The 19128-nt window shown below is 46.1% G+C and overlaps 1 protein-coding gene across 3 annotated transcripts in view; it reads right to left on the bottom strand.

Moving 5' to 3' along the window:
• FBXL3 (F-box and leucine rich repeat protein 3) overlaps nt 1–19128 on the bottom strand; it is a 168279-nt gene that overhangs the window by 108830 nt on the left and 40321 nt on the right. For all 3 annotated transcript variants that reach the window (XM_069639780.1, XM_069639782.1, XM_069639781.1), the window contains exon 2: nt 7637–8000. In XM_069639780.1, the coding sequence (XP_069495881.1) occupies nt 7637–7999 (363 nt within the window). In that variant the 5' untranslated portion in view covers nt 8000. The remainder of the gene's footprint in view (nt 1–7636; nt 8001–19128) is intronic.

Raw genomic sequence — 19128 nt, 5'->3', positions numbered from 1 at the left:
GTCTGCCTCGCCAAAGAAAATGGCATTCTCAAACATATTAGAAGCGAGCTTACAACCAGCGAACAAAAACTGAAGCAACTCGAGATCCAGAATCCGAACAAAACCAACCCGCAGTCAGCAGCCGCCATAAAAAAGGAACTACAGAAATTCAACGCAACAGCGGAACGTGAGGTTAAGTTTCTATACCGCACCAGCCAAGTCCGTCAATATGGTGAGGGCCAGAAACCAGGAGCTCTACTGGCAAATCTAATCAGAGCCGACAACAAGCAGTCCCAAATAGAAAGGATCAGAACCAGGCAAGGAGAGGAAGTCCACACGGATAAAAAGATAGCAGAAGAATTTAGGCTCTTTTATCAAGATCTCTACAGCGCCAGGCTCCCGAAAGACTCGAACCTCCCGCTGAAATACTTAGAAGACACCAAACTCTATTGGGTCGAGCACCAACTACGCGAACCTCTGAACGAACTAATTTCACAAGAAGAGATCCGTGCAGCTATAAAAACCCTACCATCCTCCAAGGCACCAGGCCCTGATGGCCTAACAGGTGAATTCTATAAAGCCTTTGCAGAAACCCTGGCCCCCCTGTTGGCAGCTGTATATGAGGAAGCATTGGAGCGTGGGTCCCTTCCTCACTCCTCCCGCGAAGCCAATGTCATTCTACTACACAAATCAGGAAAACCTCCGGAAGAATGCGCTTCGTACCGCCCGATCTCATTGCTTAATCTAGACAATAAAATCCTTGCCAAAATCCTAGCGAACAGATTGATGCCCCTGATGCCTGCCCTGGTGCTAGCTTACCAAGCAGGCTTTATACCAGGCCGCAATACGACCTTCGGCATCCGAAGAATGTTTGGAATCATCGAGGCTCTTGACCCAGCAGACCAAGCAATTGCAGTTCTGTTAGACGCAGAAAAGGCATTCGATTCGGTGGAGTGGCCGTTTATGTTCCTGGTTCTCTCCAGGATGGGGTTGGGGGCTCGCTTCATCAAGCTCGTCTCCCTCCTATACACCAATCCAGAAGCTAATATGGTAGTTGGCTCGGCAAAGTCATCCCTAATAAACCTACAGCGTGGCACAAGACAAGGTTGTCCTCTTTCGGCACTAATATTCGCTCTGGTAATGGAGCCACTAGCCTCCAATCTGCGGGAACTTTGTCAACAGAGGGGTCTCATAATCGGCCCACACAAGCTTATAGTATCCCTATACGCCGATGACGTGGCCCTATATATACGTGACCCAGAGGTTAATCTGAACCCAGTCATGCAGGAAGTCATCAAATTTGGGGCGGCCTCCGGATTGAAAATTAATCATTCAAAATCAGTCGTCTTCCCACTGACCCGAGACACAAAACTGTTTGCCGACGACTTCGGACTCACGTGGAGAACCACCGGGGTTCGATATCTGGGGATCCAACTGTCACTGGATCATCAAGCGGTGTTCCGGGATAACTATGAAGAGGTGCTCAAATCCCTGCACGACAAGGTCTCTCGCTGGAAGACACTCCCACTGACACTCTGGGGCAGAACCTCATTAGTCAAAATGGTAGTATTGCCAAAACTGCTGTACCTCTTCAACAATATACCGCTGTTACTACCACAAACCTTCTTGAAAAGGCTCAAAAGCTTGGTTCTTGAGTTAATCTGGGCGGGCAAACCAGCTAGAGTGGCTTATACGACACTGACACTCCCCGTGTCCAGCGGCGGCCTGGCCCTCCCTGACCTTGAAACATATTTTTGGGCAGCCCAGGCAAAATACCTCAGCCACTGGTATGCAAAGCAAACAATCCGTCCTCATGTACAGGTGGAACGAGCCCTGGCGACTCCCAACTTCCTAACTGCAGTGGTCTTCGCCCAGCTCCCCGTTCCCATCCGCACGATGAACGTGATGCTCACAACTTACAAGGTCTGGAGGACCGTGGCGAAGAAGTTGGGGGTGCACACAAGGTACTCTTCCCCTCTTGCCAGTCAAATTTATCCCTGGGATCCCTCTGACATCAGAAAAAGTGTTTCACCAGTGGGTTGATAAACTGCACATAAGATCCCTAGGGGACCTATTCACAGAAGAAGGTTTCATGACATCAGACCAAGCCAAACAGAAAGGGGGCAACACTGCGCTTGATGTGTTCCTCTACTTCCGAACTCGCTACACCCTGCAGACCCACCTGCCAGACTTCCCGCGTCAACCACCTACGTGGCAATTGTTGCACGATGTCATTCAAGCGCAAGGAGACGGCAGGTTGGTGTCGCAAATATACAAAACTCTGTCCACTGGAACACCCCCCGTCAACATGGGGGCGATAAACAGATGGGAAAAAGCGCTAAACACAAATATACCAGAAGCAGATTGGAGCTACATATTGAATCAGACTCAGAAAATTGCACTTAATTCCCGGCTCAAACTTATTCATTTCAATTTCCTTCACCAAACATACTACACACCGGAAAAAGCTGCCAAACACCATCACGACATCCAGTCAGAGTGCAAGAGATGCGGAACCATAGCCGCGAACTTTATACACATGGCATGGGAATGCCCCGAGGTAGCCCCCTTCTGGAACAGGGTGCTAGACACGTCAACGGCGATCCTGGGAGAAGCAATACAACCGAGATGCACGGCAGCCCTGCTGGGGATGACAAGGCTGCTAACAGCCCCTTCGAGGAAACTGGCCGGAGTCCTACTAACACTAGCCCGCAGGAGAGTCGCCCTGGCATGGGGCTGCGACCCCCCGCCATCCTACATAGCCTGGCGAAAGGATCTACTCTACTACCAGGATGTTGAGGCAGACTTCATTAAACTCCTTCCTCAGCACGCGCGCCCGCCCGACATCTGGGGCCCGCTGATAACTTTTCTGATAAATGAAGATGAAACCTCCTCAACAGACACTTCGGAGTCAGGCAACGCACCCTGATACAGGCCGAAGTCAGACCAATAATCCCCGGAGCGAGGACCCGGTGGGGCAAACTGTTGCTAATCAGCATATCTGCCTTGAGGTGGAGGGGAGGGGGCGGGTGGGGGAGTGTGAGGGGGGGGGGATGGAGGGGATCTAAGTTAACGGCGCAAAGTTGATAATCCACCCTAATGTGGGTGTGTATTTGTTCTGTGTGTTAAATACCAAAAATAAAGGTTTTAAAAAAAGATGGGGCACTCTCTGATGTCTATCAAACAGGGATACTATGCCAAAGGCAATAAGGCCAACCTACTCCTAGTGAAAAAATTGGCTCAGTCCAGAAAATGCAACTTTATTATAGGTCTTAAAGATCAACAAGGGGGTAACACAATATGGGGACCCGACCAAACTACAACTAGCAATAGCCCACCTGCAGGAGACGATGTCGGCTTCAGCTAGATCGTCCTCAGCCCAAAGAAGATATGAGGAAGCTGCCCTGCCTTGCCTATCCCGCAAGGAGATGGAGGCGTTAGAGGCCCCAATTCAGCAGGAAGAAGTGGAGACAGTAAGATCCTTGAAGTCTAGAGCCCCAGGCCCGGACGGATTTTTGCCAAAATGTTATAAACTCTTTAGCAGCCAACTGCTACCTTATTTAACAGCCCTCTTTAACTCCTTTAGAGAAGCGGGTAGTGGGACCCCCTCCATACAGTCCTCTACTATGATATTATTAAAACATGGTAAGGATCCGAAGTAATGGGCCTTCTATAGGCAAATTTCTCTTCTAAATATTGATGCGAATATTTACTCTAAGGTATTAGCAAACGGCCTAGCCCCCACTACTCCCCACACTGATCAATGCAGACCAAACGGGTTACGTCCTGGGAAGGAAGACAGGAGACAACATTAGGCGAGCCCTAAAGCTTATATAGACTACCGCTATGGAAAAAGGAAAATTAGCCCTCCTTGCCCTCAAGGCTACGAAGGCTTTTGACAAGGTCGATTGGTCCTTTATGCACCTAACCTTAGAGGCCTTTTGCTTTGGACCCCAATTCAGAAGTATGATCGCGACCATCTATTCCGACCCGAACACTTTACTCCAGGTTAACCGGGCCCCATCATCCCGATACCCCTCACCAGTGGAACGCGATAGGGCTGCCCCCTCCACCCCCTCTTGTTCGCCTTAATCATGGAACCGCTGGCACAACATGTAGTAACACAGCAATTCAAGGGTCAGGGTTCGGGATTCCCCCCACAAGGTGTCCCTTTATGCCGATGATGTGTTGTTTTCTATTACTAATGTTCGGCCTTCCCTCCAAGCCACCCTTTAAGAACTCTGATCCTTCGGCCAGGTAGCAGGCTTCGAAATAAATTATGGGAAATCAATGGCCTTGGGGGTTGGGGGGGGTTCATCTCCACGGGACATCAATTCTCTCCAATACCTTTGCCCAATTCACTGGGACACCAAATCTGTCGAATACCTAGGGGTGCGGCTTACGGCTTCCCCGAAATATCCCTTTATGTCCAACTTCCACCCCCTGCATTAAAGTGCTAGAAAAGGGCTTGGAGAGAAGGGCAGGCCAGGAGATTTCCCTGATGGGCCAAATCACAGCAGTGAAAATGAACTTACTCCATTGCCTCCTCTATTTTTGTTCTTCCCTCACAGCAGAAATACCGAAAAAAGTATTGGACCATCTCTAACGTAAACCTTTGGGATTTATATGGAGGGTTAAAAAATCCAGGAGCTCTAGAAGGGTGATGTTGGGCGGTTCTCGGTTGGGAGGTTTAGGGGTACCTGACTTGCATAAAAATGCGGAGGCGGCACAGATCTCGCACTTGCTGACATGGATGTCCAGTTCTCCCCAACCGAAATGGGCTAAGATCGAGCAGTCCAAGCGCGCTCACCCCCTTCGTTTTCAAACCTTTATCCCCCATGTGATGTGAAAACAATGGCAGTACCTCCTCTCATCCACAAAGGTCACCCTGAAGTCATGGGATGAGACCCTAAAATGGAAAAAGATCCCTAGCGGCATAGACCCACTATCCCCAATCTACAGAAACCCTGTCTTCTCGTTGTGGATGCAATTAGAATCTTGTGGGAATTGGAGGCGAGGGTGTCGTCAAACATTAACACAGCTATTCGAGGAAGGCCAACCTCACTCATTCAAAGAATGCAAAAAGGCTTTCCACCTCTCGGAAACAGACAGGTTCTCATATGCCCAGTTATGCCACTGGATCACACACCCAGAAACTAGGCAAAAGGCGACACGTACTTTGAGCCCTCTTGAATTAACAGCCTTGGAGGATCCAGGGCCGAGCAGGGTCTCTAAATTTTATAAACTCCCGAGAGAAGATCTGCTGACCTCCCGTCCCGATTACATGAGCCGGTGGGAGGCGTACTTGGGCCCTTCGAATGGAAGATCAACAGTGGTTAGATATTTGGGCCATGGGACACTCTTCCTCCAGATGCGTGACCAACAATGAATGTGCCTTGAAACTTCTATTTCGCTGGTATTATCCCCTAGAACAGATACATCACTTCCAGGCTTCGATTCTCCGCTCTTGCTGGTGAAATTGTGGGGCGAGAGGATTGCCCCTTGATTCATTCCTTTTGGAAACCATGCAACGACCATAGAAGCCATCACTGGCAGCAATCTCCCGATGTGTCCTAAAACTCTGCTCTTAGAGGTCCCGCTTGAGGAGGTGTACCCTAAATCTGCGGTGTGGGCAAAACTATTGACGCATTTGTTGTTGGCGGCTCACATCACAATTGGCCGCTGCTGGAAATAGAGAGAGAACCCTAACCTCTCTTTGTGGTGGATCAAGGTATGGGACGTGCTAGTGGCAGAAAATGTTACAGCAGCAAAAGAGTGAAAGATCCACCAATTTCTGTCTACATGGTCCCCAGTACTGAACTACGACCTCAAGTACCCAGCGTTGACTTTTAAACCCCCGCCTAGCAAGACTCTATCTCTACCCAGGAGAAACTAAGTACCTTTTGAACCCTTAGGGTAAACAAACTATACGTTCTATGCAGGGTACAGGGGGAGACTATGTTCTTTGGCGGACTGGTCACCAAATTAAATGTAAACAGGATGACACAAAATTATTTTAAAAATGTTAAAAAAAAACATTCCACTAAATTCAATCACAATTAAAATATATTAATAAATGCAGTTTCTCACAGTATTATATAATTGACTACATGACAGCAATAAGTTATCTTATTGATAAAATGCAACAAAATTCATTCAACTGTAATCTCATTTTGGTTTTGTTATACATTTGTCCAGTGTGCAGTATCGTAACCAATCGGTACATAGTTAAGAAAAGGAGTAAGAAAGCCAGAATTGGATAAGCACAATAAAATGCATCAGTGTACTAATGTTTTAAAAGATGTGTTACAATAATCACCAATATCTATGTGCAAATGAACAATGTGCCCTCTCCTCTAAATTGGTAGCTGGCAGGGCTCAAAGGTGGACGTGGCCCGCACACAGTTGGACACTTGCAAGCTCCAACCCATCCTCACTTGAGCGCCCTGATAGTCACTCAGCTATCTCACCTCTAGAACATTGCACTCATGGCTTAAGAGTGCTCTAAGGGCACTAGGCTTGGAAGTTCCAGTGATACCCATTTGGTGCATGGATTCATGTTTTTACTGTGGATGTCTGTACCCAGCCTTTGTGTTCAGCAGTGTTACATGTTGCTCTGTCTCAAAACGTGCTGGATGCTTTCAAATGCACATTTTAACACTATACAGACCACTTATACAGTCATGCAAACATTGGCTTTCTACATCATTGCAAAATAAATAGGCTATATTATACTTCTTGTGGCGCACACGAGTACCACATGTTGTCTAACTAGCTTACTAGTCGGAACTCGGTCAGGCTACATGTTAGGGTTATGTAGCAAAACATCATGTCTGAATTTGTTGAAAATACATTTCTAGGTGCGCTTGCATTTTTTGCAATGTGTGGCCATTTACATCAACCTCGCTCCTTCTCGTCATACATTGAAAGTGGACTACCATCCATCAGAAAATAGTCTCTGGTTTCATTATCAGAAGAATAACAGGACTTCTCACACATCCTGCTGTTAACACGCATTTGGCGGGGATCGAGCAAGTCTTTCAATCTATGCCTGCGAGTCATTTCAGAACTTCGCACAGACACTCTTCCATTGGACCAGATCAAATGACCGTAAGTATCTGCTGATCAGGAGTAGTGGGGGCGAGCATTTAGAAACGGGGGGCTTGTGATGTGGAGGGAGTGAGGCAGAAGTATTGGGCAGAATTGGTCTGCTGCATCATTGCAAAAATGCATTCAGAAGTACAGAACAAATCTAGTTTAATGTTCAGTGTACACATGATGGCAATTTTTAGGTCCACTTATTGTAAGGAGCTTTCTCGCTCTCAAAGTTTCGTCCTATGCAGCACACCACTAGTATAGACTTGGAAAATGTAGGTCCAACAAGATTATTGGCACCCAAAGATTTAAATGAGTTACTCAAAGCTTGCCTTGTTAGATATCCATGTTATTATTGCAAGAGGCCTCCAAACGAGGCATGCAGCATTCTGAAATTCAAAAGAGGGCCACTTCAATGAACCAACTATAAAGCACTTAGAGGATCAACCAAAAGATATTCAGACAGCACTCAAATGAACAACATTCATGTTCGAAAATGTTTTTGGTAATGTATTTCAATGGCAACCGTGTGATACCTCTTTGTTAGAAAGAAAAGCATTACCTTGAAACTGACATACTGAAGATGATTGGAATGTCTTTTAATGATCTGTTTGATTAGGTCCGGGTGTGTAGCCTTCAAATACGATGTTGCGGGCTGATTAAATTCAAACTCGAAGCATCTCCAAAGGTCAGGCATGTGGAACACCTGATTCCAGCTTCGGCAGACTTGTGATGCATATGCTCTATCAAGAAGAGGCAAGTATTGAAATATTTGTAGGATAATATCAGGAAGCAAATTCCCCCAATCATGACTCTCTGTGTTTTCAAAGCATTCCTCTGCTGTATTTCTCGATTTCTTTGCTACATCCCACAGGTCATCCACCGAGTAATGGTTGTCATCGTGATCTTTCCTTCCCCTTTTCATTCTGCAAAAACAGATCCGCATACCAAAGAGTTAAAAAACAACTGTTTTCAATGTTAGGCCAAGGATTAATGAGACAAAGAGTGCATTAAAATATATAACAATGCACAAGTCTAAAACGAAAATACACGCATACATACAAATGTGGGTTGGAAAATATTATTGGATGTATTCAAATAATTACTAAAACATAGGATGACAAGGATTGCTTAACAAACATTTTAATATTTTAACTCCAACTATAGAATATATGCATCTCAAGCTTCGATAGTAATGGCAACAAGAATAGACTGCAATCCCCAATTCCTGCACGACTAATTATAGCCATGCACAAACAATTTCACACAAGAAAAGATTAACAGGCCCAAAAAGTGAAGTGTCCTAATAGTGGCAGAAAGAGGAAGCTCTCCAGTATGGTTATCTTTATCAGGTCCACTTATTTAATACTTCACATTTTACCAATATACCCATGTCTCAGGTCATGAATTTCCAGAAACTTCAAAATGGATAAGAAAAACAATGCATCAGCAAGTGAAATACATTTTGTATGCAAATAGAGGTGCATCAGACACAAAGCCCATGCATTACAGACCCGGGAGGATAGCTCGGGGGCAAAGCCTTTGACTTGGAAGCAAGACAACGCATATAAAAACACAGGTGTGAATCACGGGCTCGCGCTTAGAAACTGGCCCCCAGTATTAAGCGCATTATAAAAGAACAATTAATTACTCAGGCAGCCAAACCCCAAACAATCAATGTGGGGTTGTGAAAGGTTCTCTTTGGAGGCTCTTGAGATACGCTGCGTGAAACAACTACTGTAAGGGCCTGCTAGTTGTGAAAGGTGGGCATATTTTTAGTTCAAATTACTTCATCACATTTTTAGAATCCATCAAAACAGAATTTCGATTACACGGGTTACACATTATAAAGTGGGTTTAAAAAGAAAGTTAGGAAAATAAATAATGTTTTGTCTTTCACGACAGCCTGGAGATTCATGTTGACTGGCAAGCATGAGGGATCAAGAACTATGATCTGTGAAAAAGAATATATCCAAACAAAAAGGTGACAACAAGTGGAATGGTGCGAGTTGATGAGCATATGACGTCAGTGCCTGCAAAACGCCTATTTAATATACAACCGAAAAATGTAGGCTTGCAATTGCTTGTTTCCAACAGGACTTCAGTGAAAGAAACAGATGCAAGTACAAATATATTGCATATGAATCAACTGGCGGAAAGCACACTTGATTAAGACACTTATTAAACCCGGCGCGTACTTAACTGCATCAATGAAGCCATTACTGCTTAGAAATAACACTGACCGGGCCGTGAACTAGCTGAGCACTGCATTCACCTCACTTCAGTGATCCATAGTCAATTCCCCCTTCATAATGCAGCTTTTGGAACGACAAAAACAAGAGGGGACACAACGATATCTGAGGGAATTGCTGTGACCTGGTCGTTTTAAGAGCCTAACTGCTTTGCAGTTTGGAGAAGTTGCTGGACCCATTTTGGTGACAACTTTCAGGTTCAAGATGACACCACCCACATGCATTGTTAAAGATCCGCTTTGATGGCACCGATAGGGGATAGCAGCGATCCAATCACGCTGCACTCTCTGGGGAGGCTTGGTGCCCCTGCAGAGCCCGAGGATACACAGCTAACTGCCTCCTGGCAAGCCCCAAATGAGCCCAACTAAAAAAGCTATAGAAGCAGGATCTTGTTGTAGTAAAGTGCATAGGAGATGCTGAAGATGTGGCCTGTGAGCAACACCATAATCTTGCTGAGATCACAGATAAAGCTATTACATTGGAGGCCCAACGTGCAACATTGCAACTAAAACAGGAGGACGTTGAAAACAGGTAGAGACGCAATCCTGTCCAGGTACAAGGCATCCCTGGACACATCTCTGATAGTGACATAAATGCATATGTACATGACTCGTTTCAATTTCTACTTCAGTTACGAGATGGAGAGATGGAATTAGACGACAGACCGCACCAAGATCTCCCAGCAAATCGGACCACAGTGACTAGATCCCAGATGTTCTTCCTCCTGTCCACTTTTTCGTAGTCACAGAATCCATCATGGAAACAGCAAGACAGCAATAGGACATCTTGTTCAGAGACACTCATTTGAAATTATTCAAGAAATATATCCCTTGACACTCAAGAGAAAGACCCTTAAAGACATGATGAGCTGGCTCCATTTTAGGGATGTGAACTACATTTTACAATTGAGGGCAAGCGTTGATCCATCTCAACAGTGAAAACCGCCAGTCAACTTCTCCACCCAAGGAAACACAGCTAAACTGATCGTCCCGGGAGCGCCCCAACGTTGAGGTCTCTGAATCTCAGGCCATGAGCTGGAACAGGATTGGGAGACTGGAGGAGGAAAAAGAGAGAGAGGGATCCGTAAAATCCTCCAGAGATGCAGGAAAATTCACCTGAACTGATTGATGGGTGACAGCATTTCAATATTTGCATATGCTTTACACCTTCACTTTGGTCTCAACACAATAACCTGTAATCGTTTTTGTATACATCGTTCAAGCTCGAAACTAGTTATTTTGACAGATATGGTTGCGCAATGGCTATAAGGAAAGATCATGCAATGCTTTGACCAACGCGCCCTCTCTCCATGGGACACTTGCAAGGCAAGCGTATGTCCATGCTTGTTTTGTCTTATCCACGTGTTTTTGAACTATATAGTAATGCTGCAGGTGGGGGATGTTTGCTCGTGTGCCTTGTTGGATGGGCTCCACAAGTTCTGACAATGGTTGTTTACACTAGCCTTCCAATATTGTGAGAGGGACCCTAACAGGGAAGCAGGGGTTATTTCAAGTAGCGCAAAGTTGCATTGCTTCAAAGTTGGTTAGGCAAACAGCAAGGGAATGGCAACACAAGCAAACTTAGAAAGAATCCCATTGGTGGCACATAGCTCAACAAAATATGCTTTAACCTTTTCAGTGTTCAGTGGAAAACTAATATTCCTACCCTTATGCTCAATGCCTGCATTGTCCTATCAAGAGGAAGTCTAGCTTGAAACAGCTTCTAGATTTAGATCTATATGCAGTGATTATCATGTTCCAGGAAATGCACCAGATTCCACAAGATGAATTTAGGCTACATCGAAGTAGTTTCCGGATGTAGTTCTTAGCTTCCAGTGGGAAGAAACCGGGGGGAAATGGGTTTCAGCCAACCCTAATTGCTAAGGACACTACTCATTTAAGGCAAGGATCCCACCCCGAGGGATGCAGAGGGGAGGTACATCTTGAGGAAGGGAGAGTTATTTGGGCATATGGCAACACAATGCTCGACTTATGTTCCAAATGATAAGCAACATTTGCTTCTGTAGCGCAGGGAGTCTTGATTCTAATAAACGCACTGAGGCAAGGCATAAAATAAGCAGTGTCGCATCGCAATTTTCGATGCAATTCTGTAGTTCTGCTAATCAAATGAACACTTGTGTAGCAAAGTTAGCTATTTAAGTTGCCCTCTTCAATGAAAGCACAGCTCTCCCTGCATGCCTCTCTTGCCGTCGGTGCTCTCTTCACCCTCTTTTCTCCGTTCACTTCAAGTGCTAATAGGGGGGGCGAGTACAGAAGTAATCTTCACCTCCATCCACTCTTAAGTGCCAAATGCATGTGTAGGAGTGCAAGAAAATAATTTGTTTTTCAAATTATTGCAAACCAGAAGTAATCGGGATGATTTTTTTATTAAGCTTTTTATATCCTGTCTGATAAAGAAAAGTATGTGTCAACTTTATATTTTTTAAAAAGACAGTCATGCAGTTCCATTCCTAAAATTTAAGTTGTTAAATAATACATAATTACAGTACTGAGACTGTAAAACCTTGCAACGATCCATGCTTTACAGTAAAGTTTAGGTTAGTGTATCTGAATTTCATAGTGTCAACTATATTTCATTTTTTTGGGGAAGATGCATCATGTTGACTAGTGAACGTTTGAAAATGTATATGATCACATGATCAAATGCTTTTTATGGCAAACCTAGTTCTGTAACCTGCAGGTTACACACACATCTTGCAACTGGTGCTCAACCCATGATCAAACCCATATTCCTTGACATTCTATATGATCACCCTGTTGCTTTATACCAGGTACCCTGAAAGTGCGATAACCACCAACTACAATATTCCACCTAGTTTAGCCAGTTCTCTGCCTGCTACGCAATCCATGCTGCTTAGTCTTGTTTCTTACCTCTTATATAATAAATACACAAAGCGAACTAAATGCATACGCAAAGTAGTGATCAATAGATCCATCCAGTCTGAAGATCTACAGATCTACTGCAATACCAAACACTGCAGTTAGCCTCTAGAGCTCGCTTTGCTTTATGATTGTATTATATATTACCACCTGCAGGAAACAGCTGGGCAAACTGTTTTCAGAGCCTTTTTTTAATCATATCTATTTATTTGTGTCCAGTCATGCAGCTAACCTAGATTTTACAGACTCATCTATGGCTCACAAAGTAGTTTTGCCCACTCAGTCAAGCAGATTGTATGAAGGGTGAGTAGCATTTACAAGAGATGTTTGAAACTTTTATTTAACATCTACTTTGTTTGCAGTAAATGTCAAATAAAATATTCACTGTGCATTGCTGGACTCTGGGTGGCAGCAGTCTGCCAAACAAAGTGGGTTTGTAGTGAAAAGCACCATTTTACAGAAATCGCATTATACATTTGTTGTCCCCCGTTGTTATGGGTCGAGTGCATTTCTCTTAGGTTGAATAGGTAAACTATGCTACCCGACCTGCAGGTCTAGCTGAAGATAAAAAAAATTGCAAGGCCTGACTCCTCACAAACGTCTTATTTCAGCTATAAGCAAAACTGCTTTATTGTTTCTCATTTCATGTCCAGTGACATTAACAATATTAGTACAAAATTGCTAATCAAAAACATTTTAATTAGCAAACTCTGCTAATCAATTTTCGAAAACTAATGTATGCCTTCAACTTCTGTAATCTACTCTTCAGCAGTTTCTAATATTCAAACTGAAAAAACAAACAACTTTCCATTTTCTCTTTTTCCTTTTGAAAAACTACATTTCCCTTTCTTCTAGTCCATTTTTGTAGTCCATATTTCTTCCTGTCTGTAGCACCTTGACTACATACGGTCTCTTGCTCGTCCTCTTCTTTGGATGCTCTGACCTACAACTCCATAACGGTCGAAAACACGGCACACTGCATCCAACACTGCCCCGGGCACATTCCGCTAGGACGAACCGCAGTCCCTTCTGCTCATCGGATTCACAGTCCCGCCAGAAACCTCATGAGCCTCCTTCGCCAGCTGGGCCGCCCAAACGTTCTTCTGGTCATCTCCTGCAATCCAGCAGAAAACCATTAGGAGGGAGCATGCACTGCCCTATATCACACTACCGGAAACTTTCAGGTTAATGCAACGCTAACATAAAATGCATGCGCTGGGCGGGAAAGTAATGCTCGCCTCCATGTCTTTAATAGAATCAAGTCTCCCTGCGCTACTAGCAGGGGTAATCTTCATTCTATGTCAAGACAGGAGGCAAGCATTATGCTTGTTCAAAGCTCTGCACCACCACCTATGCCAGTGACGGAATCGGCTTGAAATAAAAAGACTTAAATACGCGGTCGCTCAACCAGTCTGCTGCATGCAGAATATCTGCTAGTGGGACGCCTGCGGGAAATGCTCTGGGAGCCATGGCTCCCCTCATCGAATGCACTCCAAACTAATCCAAGCTGATCCCTGCCTGCTGCATAATCTCCCGGACCCACCTAGCTATGGTGGCTCTTGCAACCGCCTTAAACGGCTGCCTGCGCGTGATAAGCAACTGCAAGGTCCCTGCCGGACAAATCTTTGCTGTCCTAGACTCATTCTCTGATGCAGGACGGGACACACAACTTTGGGTGTCCCGTCATGTACCGGTATGAGATGGGAGTGGAATCTTATTTTAGTCCTTCTAGCTAAAGTGAAGGTCAAGCTCTCCAGACCATATACCTTCCTACTCACTTCTAGCGCTCCAATATCAGAGACTCTTCTACACGATACTAGACAAAGGAGAATTGCCAACTTCCCTGAGAGTTGAGCTATCGAGAGAGATCTGTTGGCCGGCCAGTCGACGAGAAACTTCAGCACCATGGTCGCATCCCAAAGCCGCGTGTACTTTGGCGCTGGGGGCGTGCACCATTGTGCTCCTTTCATGAGTCTCACCACTGCTCGGTGTTCTCCCAGTGGCAAGCTGTTCACCAATGCGTGTCCGGTTGAAATGGCTGACTTGTAAACGCCTACTGTCCTGAAGGCCTTGCCGTCATCTAATTGGGTGGGCAAAGAATTGAGGACTGATGCTACAGGGGCAGAAGCTGGAGGAATACCTCTCTTTGTGCATAAACTCTCCCACTTGTGCCACGCCGCTTCATAGCTCCTGCGAGTGGATGGTGCCCAGGAGTCCGATATGAGGTGGGCAGCTGGGCCCAAAATGCCTGCCATTGCCCATCTACCCCCAATACCCTGAAGGCCATCAACGGCAGCGCCTCTCTCACTCTCAGAAGATAACGCCGCCTAGCTGGGTCCGTGAGCCGGCGTACATCTGACGGGAGAATCCATGGGAAATCCGAGGAAAGTTCCATCAGAGCTCAAAACCAAAATTGTGATTTCCAAACGGACGCTACGATCACTATCATCGCTTTCTCTCTGAACACCTTCTCCAGCACTCTGCTCAACATCACAAACAGAGGGAATGCATAATGAAACTCCCCACTCCAATCCAGAAGGAAAGTGTCTGTCCTACGCGCTTGGGTCCAATCTCCAGCTGAAGAACCTGGGCATCTGAGCATCGAGCCTGGACTCGAAAAGGTTGGTGTGGATCGGTCCCCACAACTGGTCCAGCTTTCGGAAAACGCTCTAGTCGAGCTTCCAGTTACTGGAGTCAGTCAGGTACTGGGAGTTCCAGTCCGCTACCACGTTGAGACCCCGGGAGATAGTCAGCTGTGACCGAAATCCTGGCTTGGAGGCAGTAACGCCAGAAATCTTTTGCCAGCTATGCAAGGGGTCTGGATATTGTCCCAACCTAAATGATTTATGTACCCGACTGCCGATATGTTGTCCATCCTCAAGAGGTTGCAGCAGTTTGCCCTTTCCTTTTTAAAAGCCCCGATTGCGAAAGACCCAGCTAGCAGTTCTAGGCAGTTTATATGTAGCTCTAATTCTCTGGGCGCCCATTTCAGCTCCGGTCTCTAGGGCGCTGCATCGGGGTCCCCAGCCTGCGCTGCTGGCGTCCGATTCGATGACCAAGGTTGCCAAAGATTGCCCGCCCATTCCATGCTTCCATGTTCTGCAACCACCAAAGCAGTTCTGTGCGAGAGTCTTGATCGAGAGGCACTAACTGATGCTATCTCAGTCCCTGCTGAAGATGCTGGACCTCTGTAGGGCTCTGTAATGCAGGGTGGCCCTGAAAATATCGCTTGAATGGAAGAAGCCGGCAGGCCTACTACTCTCGCAAGGGAGCAGAGCGACAGGACTGCTTTGTCGAGGCATACCCAGAGCTCAGTCTTGATATCTCGAATCTTCCTCGCTAGGAACTCCAGCAACGCTTTCTGCGGGTCTACAACAAAACCGAGGATGTCTATTCTCCTAGCAGAGAGCATGTCTGACTTCTCTCTGTTCACTAGAAATCCTAGAGACAATGGGAGGTCTTTCACCCATTCTATGTGATATATTAAGGTTTCTCTCTTGTCACCTTTCCCACCGGAATGCTAGGTACGCGCAGATCTGCTGCAGTTTCTGGGACCGTCAGCTATGCATCTTTCAAGTTTATTCTGGCCAGCCAGTTGTCTTTCCTGAGAATGTTTCAAAGCTGGTGGATGCCCTCAATCTTGGAGTGCCTGTAAACCACCCAGCCGTTGAGTTCCTTTAGGTTTATTACTGGTCGTACTTTCTCTTTCCTGTGCACCAGGAACATATAGCTGACAAAGTGGGGCCCTGATGTGTCGCAGCGCTCAATTGCCTCTTTGTCCGTGAGCTGCATGAGCTCGCTTTGCAGGAGTGCTTCATCGCTTGTGGTCTGACCATGAGGTATGGCTGCGACCCCTGGACGGGTCCTGCAAGAACTCCAGCCTGAACCCCTGAATTGTCTGTAAGACCCATGCATCGCTGGAAAGCACAAACCAGTTTCACCAAAATTGCAATGTTCTGCCTCATACAGGGCGGTATGCGCCACGCAACTCTCTTACCTGAGACTGTTCCTTGTGCTCTGCCAGCTCCTCTCGCTCGCCGGTCTCTGGCGTTCCTCCCTCTGGAGGGGAAGCAAGAGTCCTGTTGCCTGGACTACAAGTAGTGGGCCCTGCCGCCCTGGGTTCTTTGTGAGGATACAAAGAGACCAGCCGGTCCTGGCAAAAGCCCTAATTTTTTTTTTTTTTATAGATGCTTGTGCTTTCTCGGGGGAGGTGTATGTGCCTACGAACCTCCCCATCTCTTTGCCAAACACCTCTCCAAACAAAAGGCTGTGCGCTGCTGCTTCTGCTTCCTAGGTGGCCAGATGGCTCAACTTTGGGTCGAACTTCAGCAGGAGACTTCTACGTCTCTCTAAAGAGATAGCGCAGTTAGCGTTCCCTGTGCCCAGCTAGCCAAGGTCTCTACCTGCACCTCCTCTCCGGTGTCTTGAGCCGTCTATGCCAAGTCCATTATCTTCGGTAGTGAGCCTGTGATGTCTAACAGCTTCTCCTGACAGCTCTGCCAGGACCTATCCATGCCCTTTCTGATATCCTTCGAGGTCTTAGTGACAAATGCAAAACATTTTTTGAGTTTGGGTGTCTCAGCAACTTTCCCTGCTAGATCCGGCCACGGGCACTCCGCTCTCATGCGCGCCCTGTTATCTTTATCGAGGACTTTCCGGGTTCGTTGAGCCAAGTATTTGGCCACCCTCGGCCAGTCCGAGGACCTGATGTCATCTGGGTCGAACATGTCTGAGAAGTCTGTCTCCAGCGATTCTAGGTGTTTTTCTTTCCTGACTTTCCTGACTCTCTTGCCTCCAACGAGGGCTTGCTAAAACATATTCTTGAGAGGATTCTGATACTTCGGGTTAGTCTTTTCACTGGCTTCCTCATCTGTAGCTCCCATAATGGCTTCCCCTGGGGAGGGGTAAGGAGGTCTGGCTCTGCTGCCCTTTGGAGGAAGGCTTCCTTGAGCTTACCAAAGGCGTCAGCAGAAGAATCAGACACATTTTCCCAATGTAAAAAACAGGGTCACTCCCAGATCTTTTATTGCTTTCTACTAAGCTGAAAATGTACACTTTCAAAGCCGAAATTGAAGGTAAGGGACTGCGGTGCAAGCCCATGGATAAAGACCAAACAAAGAATCTTGACGATGCGGGTAGCAAATGCAACACTCGTCTAGCAGCAGAGACTGAGGTTTTATCATGAGGGAGGACCACATGGGAGGAGACATATCTGGGGGAAGGGGTGACTCCAGTAATAGAGACACATGATTCTTACCGTCTCCCTAGAACCCTAATGGTTCAAACACTGATGGCTTTTTGTAAACTGGAGCCAAGTGGTGTAGATAGTGTTCACATAACTTCTCCTGACTCTAACAATTACTATTCCATCAAGTATTCAAACCCACATTGCCCTGCAAAGCCTAGAAAATATATGGACTCCAAGTCCAATAATCACTGGGTTACTGAGACGAAGAACAGAGGGTTAATGTGGAAGAAATGTGACCTTGAACATGAAGTGCAGCCTAGTTGACCAGCTGCATGGGTCTGTTAAAATTGAATATTGCTTGCAGCTGTGAGAGCAAGAAGGGAGCAAGGAGAGAAGCTGCAGAGTAGGCATAGCGGGAAGAGACACTGGGTACACAGAGGCAGTTCAGAGAGGAGGAACCGCAGAGCGAGCTGTAAATGTTCCCCTAGCGCAGAGTCGCAGCATACTGTACCGGAGAGGAGACGCCGGTGCAGAAACCGTGAGCAAAGCGCAGCGAAGGCAGGGGAGACTAGTCCCTGCAAAGCCACGCAGGTTCGATCAGCGAAGGAAGCAGATGCTGACACAGGAACCAGAGGAGCCTCTGCTGAGAGAGGAAAGCTGGTTCTGTAGACTCTGGCAGCAGCACGCCATGCCGGCGAGTCGGCCTGTAAGGAAGAGGGGCCCCATGGCGTGCAAGATTGATGAATATTTAAAAGGACAGTTTTGAAAAATGCCTGAAACAAATTAAAAAACGCAAAAAAGGTGCAATTCTCCTAACATGAGATGTCAGTTGGTTAGAACCTGGAACCACCATTGCCAGAAGCCAGTAGACATTGTGAAAGGAAGGCAAACATGGTGCAATTCTCCTTACATGAGATGTCAGTTGGGGGAAGCCTGGAACCAGCACTGCCATAAATCAGGAGACATTGTGAGAGACAGAGCTTGTGCAGCTCTCCTTATCTTAGATGTCAGTTGGGGGTAAATCTGAAACAAGCATTGCCAAGAGCCAAGAGAAATTGAAAGGTTTGACAAACAGAACTTGAGAAAACCCTCATATATGAGATGCCTGCATGAGGGAAGGGTATCCCTACATATTATCCCCACCAAAAATATCGCCATACATATGGTCATTTGGCTCGCCATAGGCGTTTTTTTTGGGGGGGATAATTTGTGGGAGTGGGGGTTGCGGGGGTGTCCCCCCACACATTTAAAAATAATGCATGGGTTGCGGGGGTATCCCCCGCATGGTCCATGACTCAATATCGCCGCAAAAATATGGCGATATGTTTGTATCGCAATATTTTTGCGGGGATATTAACACATGGAACCGGGGGAAGTATTTACTGAAGTCAGCATGGTGTGTTATTTAAGAAATGTGGTTGTATGACAACTAAAGTGGAAGGAGGTTTACAGTTACAGAGATATTCCTGGCCGGAGAGTAAACCAGAAAATCAAAGGATTGAGTTGAAAGCTGTAGTAAAAAATGTTGGCGCCATTCTGAAGAAGTGGTCTAATGGAAGAGATGTACATTTTGCAATTCTGAAAGAAAATGACATTTGAGTTTGGCAATTCTGAAAACAGAAGTCTAATGGAAAAGATATTTTGGTTGTGCTGTTCTCAAAGTAGTGGTCTAATAAAGGAGACATTTGAGCTTTGCATTTCTGAAAGAAGTATT

This window comes from Ambystoma mexicanum, chromosome 7q (assembly GCF_040938575.1).
Source record: "Ambystoma mexicanum isolate Mex_15411 chromosome 7q, UKY_AmexF1_1, whole genome shotgun sequence".
Taxonomy (NCBI): Eukaryota; Metazoa; Chordata; class Amphibia; order Caudata; family Ambystomatidae; genus Ambystoma; species Ambystoma mexicanum.
Note: the sequence above shows the minus strand (reverse complement) of the source record. Positions and strands in the feature narration are given on the sequence as shown.